This window comes from Sinocyclocheilus rhinocerous, unplaced genomic scaffold (assembly GCF_001515625.1).
Source record: "Sinocyclocheilus rhinocerous isolate Xijiao unplaced genomic scaffold, SAMN03320098_v1.1 scaffold1099, whole genome shotgun sequence".
Classification (NCBI taxonomy): domain Eukaryota; kingdom Metazoa; phylum Chordata; class Actinopteri; order Cypriniformes; family Cyprinidae; genus Sinocyclocheilus; species Sinocyclocheilus rhinocerous.
In genome coordinates, this window is record NW_015634461.1 from 66,856 (window position 1) to 73,056 (window position 6,201).

The window sequence follows — 6,201 nt, forward strand, 5'->3', positions numbered from 1 at the left end:
GTATTTTTTTGGGGGGGGGGGGGGGTCTGTGACAATGACAATAATCAATCATTTTGAGAAATTAACTGCAGTTATGCAGCATTAAGTGAGATTACAAAATCTAAGTCTTTTTCTAGAGTTTTAAATATTTGTTCATTCATGTTGTAGTTATGCTGCAGTGATTGTACCACAGTTTTAGGCACGCTGTGTCATGTCAGGCCTAAAAAGCAAAATGTCCCGTTGCTTATTGTTTTAATACACATGTGTATGTGAGCTGTAAAGAAGACTGAAGAGTGAAGAACACACTTTTTCTGGTGGGAGTTGGAGCGGCGTGTGCACAGGATGGCCCCCACGACCACAGCGATGATGGTGAACACACCAACAGAGACAATCACCACGATCACCAGAATATGATTCTCCTGGCTGCCCGTGATGCCTGGTTTATCTGACACAGAGAGAGAGACAGCGTTACATCACCACAGCTCTTAATGAGTCACGTGCCTGTCTTTAAAGAGTGTGTCTTCCTGTATACCCATGTTTGATCCAATCCCGTGCTCCGGTAGAGTCGGGTGACCGGGTTTGACTTGCAGCCCTACAGACAAGACATCAAAGAACTTCATTTAACTGAATATATTATATATTATGTTTTATATGTGTGTTTTTATTTAATATATTAATAGATTCTATATTTGTAACTTATTCAAATAAATATATAATAAAATTTAATTTAACATATTTAGCAAAAGGATGTATGTTGTTGTATATAAATTGTATGAATATTTAAAATCTTTAAAAATTATTATAAAATACATATATATAGAATTATATGTGACCTTGGACCACAAAACCAGTCATAAGGGTCAATTTTTTTAAATTGAGAGCTGAATAAATAAGCTTTCCATTGATGTATGGTTTGTTAGGATAGGATAATATTTGGCCGAGATACAACTATTTGAAAATCTGGAATCAGAGGGAGCAAAAAAATCTAAATATTGAGAAAATCAGCTTTAAAGTTGTCCAAATGAAGTTCTTAGCAATGCATATTACTAATCAAAAATTAAGTTTTGATATATTTACGGTAGGAAATTTACAAAATAATACTTAATATCCTAATGATTTTTGGCATAAAAGAAAAATTAATAATTTTGACTCATACAATGTATTGTTGGCTATTGTTAAAAATATACCTGTGCTACTTATGACTGGTTTTGTGCTCCAGGGTCACATATGTATACACACTTTTTATTTAATGATAAAAAAATGTATAAATACATAAAACTCAATGTTAACTAAATGCATAGAATGCATAAAGAATTTTTATATTTATTTATATTTCAAGTATATATTTAACTTGAAATTCAAATAAATTCAATTCAATTTAAATTTTATAAAAAAAATACATTTAATATAAATTTCATTTTTAGTGTTATATGGCAAAACTAAGCCTGTTTTAATGGCTGGTAACTGTTTTGACCATTAAACTTCTAAACATCTAATATAATATTTTACATATCTTATATGATATTATTTAATTATGTATTAATAATATGTATAATAATATTATAAATCATATGTATTCAATCATATTGGCATAATTAGTCAAAATTATTAATGCATTTAAAACAATGTCGTGTGTCTTTAATTTCCTTCTGCATTAGAAACGTGTTTAATTACCTTGATCACTTGACATTTTGTCCGATGGCTCAGCTGGAAACAAAGACAAACAGAATGAATAAATGAGCATCAGTTAAGTTTTAATAGGCGAGTCTAAACAAGGCTGGGGCTTTACCTTTCGGGGTGCGGAACTGCGCCGCGTCTGACATGGGTCCCATGCCTTTGGAGTTTCTCGCCTGGATCTTGAAGTAGTATGTGGTGTCCAGCGTCAGCCCCTGAATCTGATGGGTCAGTCTGTTTCCCACCACGGGCTCCACCACCCAATCATGGACCTCGGCGTTCACATCGGTGCTGTAGTAGATGATGTACCCTGAGAGACAGAGATTTATTCCACGTCTGAAAATTATCCTTTTCTGTTTGGATGCACGACTGGTTCTGTAAATCCTGTCATCGGCATCCATAATGTAAATCAGGCATGTCATGTCAGTCTAAAATTTGTTTCATGTCATGCAAATAATGTCACAATGCAAAATGATCTTCTAGTTGATTATCTTCAATTCATATTTTGTGGTGTAATATGACCGGGACATGGTTTTGGGGTACCTGTGATTTTGCCGTTGGCTTCAGTCGGAGGCTGCCAGTTGATGTTGATGATTCGAGGATTTCCCTCTTTACTGATCACAGTCACATCTTTCGGAGCAGAGCTGGGTACTACAAATCACATTAAAGGCAGAGAATACAAGCAAATACTGTAAAAAGGCTATTAATAAAAGCTTTGCTATAGCAATCTGTCCCAAAATCATCAGCTCTTATAGAAATTAATGGATGTAACTAAAGGGATTTGTTGATGAGGGTCGAGAAAATGTTGAATCTCATTTGTACTGAAAAACCAATAAAAATGCAAATAAGACATTAATTAAATATGCACAAATTTTGCATGCATCCTAAAATCTACACATCTGTTTTTGAATTTCATGTACTTCATCGCATGAATTTTTGATGATATAAACAAACAACAAAAAAAATTTAGAGAAAACCCATGTTTTGTCAACATCTACAGACAAATGATAAGAAATTATGAAATACATATTATATAATATGCAAGAGTCATAACATAATTGGGAACCTGTGTGGAAAAACTGGTGCATGCATGTTTAATGAGATAAAACTAGATTAAATGAGTTAAGTTGTTTTCATGAAAGAGAAAATATTATAGTAAAAATGTCATTTATTTCTGTATAATAGTAAAATGCTGTGAATGTGTGTGATCTTACTGGACTCAAAGGTGGTCCCGTGGGCCGTCATACTCCATGTACTGCTCCTGCGGCTCTTGGTCACCATAACGGAGAACTCATAAAGCGTGTTGGGCTTCAGAGCCGTTACCGTATGGAACAGAGACGTGGTGTTTGCCATCTGACAAAACAAGCAACAGACAAACACATTAAAAAAAGTTGATCACCGCATATTGTAACACATATGACTATTAAAAAATATATAGTATATACTATGTAGTATGCAGTAAGCAGTACACTAGTATTCCATTCCAAACAGGTATTTAATGCATTCTGAGCAAGTGAACACTAGAGGGCGCTCCAAGCACGGGAAAAAAACCTATAGTGAACTGAAATACTCTCTTCAGAATCAGTGTTATTTTAGTATCATCGAGCTACTATTATAGTTTTGACTAAAAGTTTTTGAATTAGTTTTTATTTTTAAATCTTCTCAAAGTTTTAGTAATTTTCTTGTGTTTTTGTATTTTGTTTTAACTGTCTATATATTTATTTAATTTAATATAATTTGATTTCAGTTTTAGTTATTTTAGCAAATTAAATGAAAAAGACAAATGTTGTCTTGGCAACTTTTTTCCCTCCATTTTACTTTGATTAACATTTATTTTATTTCAAGCAAATACAATTGTATGATTTTAGTTTTAGTTACTGCTACAGTCCTCTTTAGAACATCAGTTTAAGTGATGAAATAAAGCTGTTTTGAACACCAAATAAACCAATGTTATGAAATGTGACCTTGGACCACAAAACCAGTCATAATGGTCAATTTTTTGAAATTGAGATGTATACTTCATCTGAAAGCTGAATAAATAAGATTTCCATTGATGTATGGTTTGTTAGGATAGGACAATATTCTTAATCTTTACTTAATATCCTGATGATTTTTGGCAGAAAAGAAAAATCGATAATTTTGACCCATGCAATGTATTGTTGGCTATTGCTACAAATATACCCCAGAGACTTAAGACTGCTTTTGTGCTCCAGGGTCACAAATATGAACCCAAAGAGACGGTGGATACCTTGTATTTGGTGTTGGCGGGGATGTTGGTCTTCCAGCGGATAGTGTAATATCTGGAGTCGGTGATCTTCTGGTTCTTGGCGAGCGAGTTGTCGGCCCAGCTGACTTTGACTGTGTCCTGGCTGAGGACGGTGGCCTGAACGCCCACCGGGGGCAGCATGGGTGTGGGGTCAGGTGCTGGGGTGTATGGGTTATTAAAGAGTTCATAAAAATCAATATCAGGGTCTATGGGGTCTGACAGCAGCGTAATAAATGGAGAACAAAATAAAATAAAATAAAACAACAAAATCACATGGGTTTAAAAAATATGGAAGGATTGATCAGGGTTAGACAACATAAAATGGATTAATGGTTCAGTGGTGGACGAGTGAGAGGAAAAATGAATGAAAAAGAGAAAGAGTGATATTATTAGAATTAAAAAGCTCCATATTTAATTTAAAACAGTAGATATGCAAAAACATTGATTATAATTGGTGTCAAATGGACAATTTCTATTACAAGTCTTGGATTATGTTGCAGCATTTAAAGACATACAGAAAAAAACTCACTGAAAATTACAAGAAATAATACAAGTTTAATACTATTTAAGCTCTAAGGTCAGTATCTGCAACAATTACCACAGAAAATTATTTCAACTCATTTCTCAGATTTGAAAAAGACAAAAATCAAGTACACACAGTGATGTGTGGTACATGTTGGCTAAATCATCCTTTTAAGCGTGTTGAGCAGTAATAATAATAATAACTATTATTATTATTCAAAATATAACAATATTAAAAGACGAGAAAAATAACAAAAGATACTATCACAATAATACTACTATACTGTAAAATAATAAAAATAATATTTATAATAGTATTTAAAAAGAAATATAACAGTGTTCAATAGTAATAATTATTCAAAATATTTTTTACTTTATTTGATTTATAAAAATACAAAAAAGATATTAATTAAAAAAAAATAAAAAAAATATTATTTTACTGTAAAAGACAAAAATGAATAGTAGCATTTATAAAATTAATGATATTAATAATAACTTTAATAAACATATACTTATAATAGAATTTAAAAATAAGTATTATATCAATATTTAATAATAATAATTATAATCATTATTATTCAAAGTATTTTTACATTATTTGATTTATATAAATATAAAAAAGATAAAATATAAAAATATATTACTATTGCAATAATACTATTCTACTGTTATATATAAAAAAATAATAATAGTACGTTTTATAATAGTATTTAATGATAGTAATGATAATAATACTAATTTTAAAACTATAATAATAATTATCTGTCCTATTACAGTGTTTTTTTTGCTCATTTAAGAGGGGCAAATCCAAACGATCCTGTAATTAACAGCATGTTGCTGATCAATAGAGCTCTGAACATTTAATTAAGATACACCTGGAATTGCTATTGATTTTTCTGTGAAAATATCCACTGATTTTGTTGTCGTCAACAGCAACAACAGAAAACGCAGGCTCAGCAGAAAACAGCTATAAATGATTGTAGCAAACAAGCTAACGTTCATCCTCAACTCATTTCTGGGTCATTTTGTGCTCTAGCTTAGGAAACTCGAGAAAAGTTATGTGACGCCTAACAGAGTGGGATCTGATGTGAATCTCGACCTGACAGGACGGCAGGGGGTCTGGAAACCTCTAACAGCGGTGTTCGGCTGTCTGAGACATCTGACGTAAAGCCAATGAAAGAGAGACGTGAGCGCACATCACACCTGTAGGTTTGGATGTGTGTCCCAGAACTGAGGGGGGCAGACGGATGCGCGGTATCTGTCACCTCACATTTAACACACACACACACACACACGAGCGAGGAAGAGATTGTAGTTTCTCTTCACTACAAAACAACGTCTGACTGACTTCTAGAGCCTGAAGCGTTACAGATTTACACCACGCTTTGTTTCTGGTGCAAAAACGCAAACATGTCTGATGCTAGATATAAGAGAGACACAGTTAAGCATGTTATATGTGACTCTGGACCACAAAATCAGTCATAAGGGTAGATTTTTTTTAATTGAAGTTTATGCATCATCTGAAAGCTGAATAAATATTTGGCTGAGAGACAACTATTTGAAAATCTGGAATCTGAGGGTGCAAAAAAATCTAAATATTGAGAAAATCACCTTTAAAGTTGTCCAAATGAAGTTCTTAGCAATGCATATTACTAATCACAAATTAAGTTTTGATATATTTACAGTAGGAAATTTATAAAATATCTTCATGGAACATGATCTTTACCTAATATCCTAATGATTTTTGGCATAAAAAAAAA

General features: G+C 32.5%; 1 protein-coding gene across 1 annotated transcript in view; it reads right to left on the minus strand.

Moving 5' to 3' along the window:
- Positions 1-6,201, minus strand: part of neo1b (neogenin 1b) — a 147,174-nt gene that overhangs the window by 6,953 nt on the left and 134,020 nt on the right. Inside the window, exons 17-23 of the mRNA XM_016559457.1 lie at positions 3,902-4,077; positions 2,868-3,006; positions 2,197-2,304; positions 1,769-1,963; positions 1,654-1,686; positions 512-571; positions 286-424 (exon numbers count right to left, since the gene is read on the minus strand). Of these exons, the coding sequence (XP_016414943.1) occupies positions 286-424; positions 512-571; positions 1,654-1,686; positions 1,769-1,963; positions 2,197-2,304; positions 2,868-3,006; positions 3,902-4,077 (850 nt within the window). The remainder of the gene's footprint in view (positions 1-285; positions 425-511; positions 572-1,653; positions 1,687-1,768; positions 1,964-2,196; positions 2,305-2,867; positions 3,007-3,901; positions 4,078-6,201) is intronic.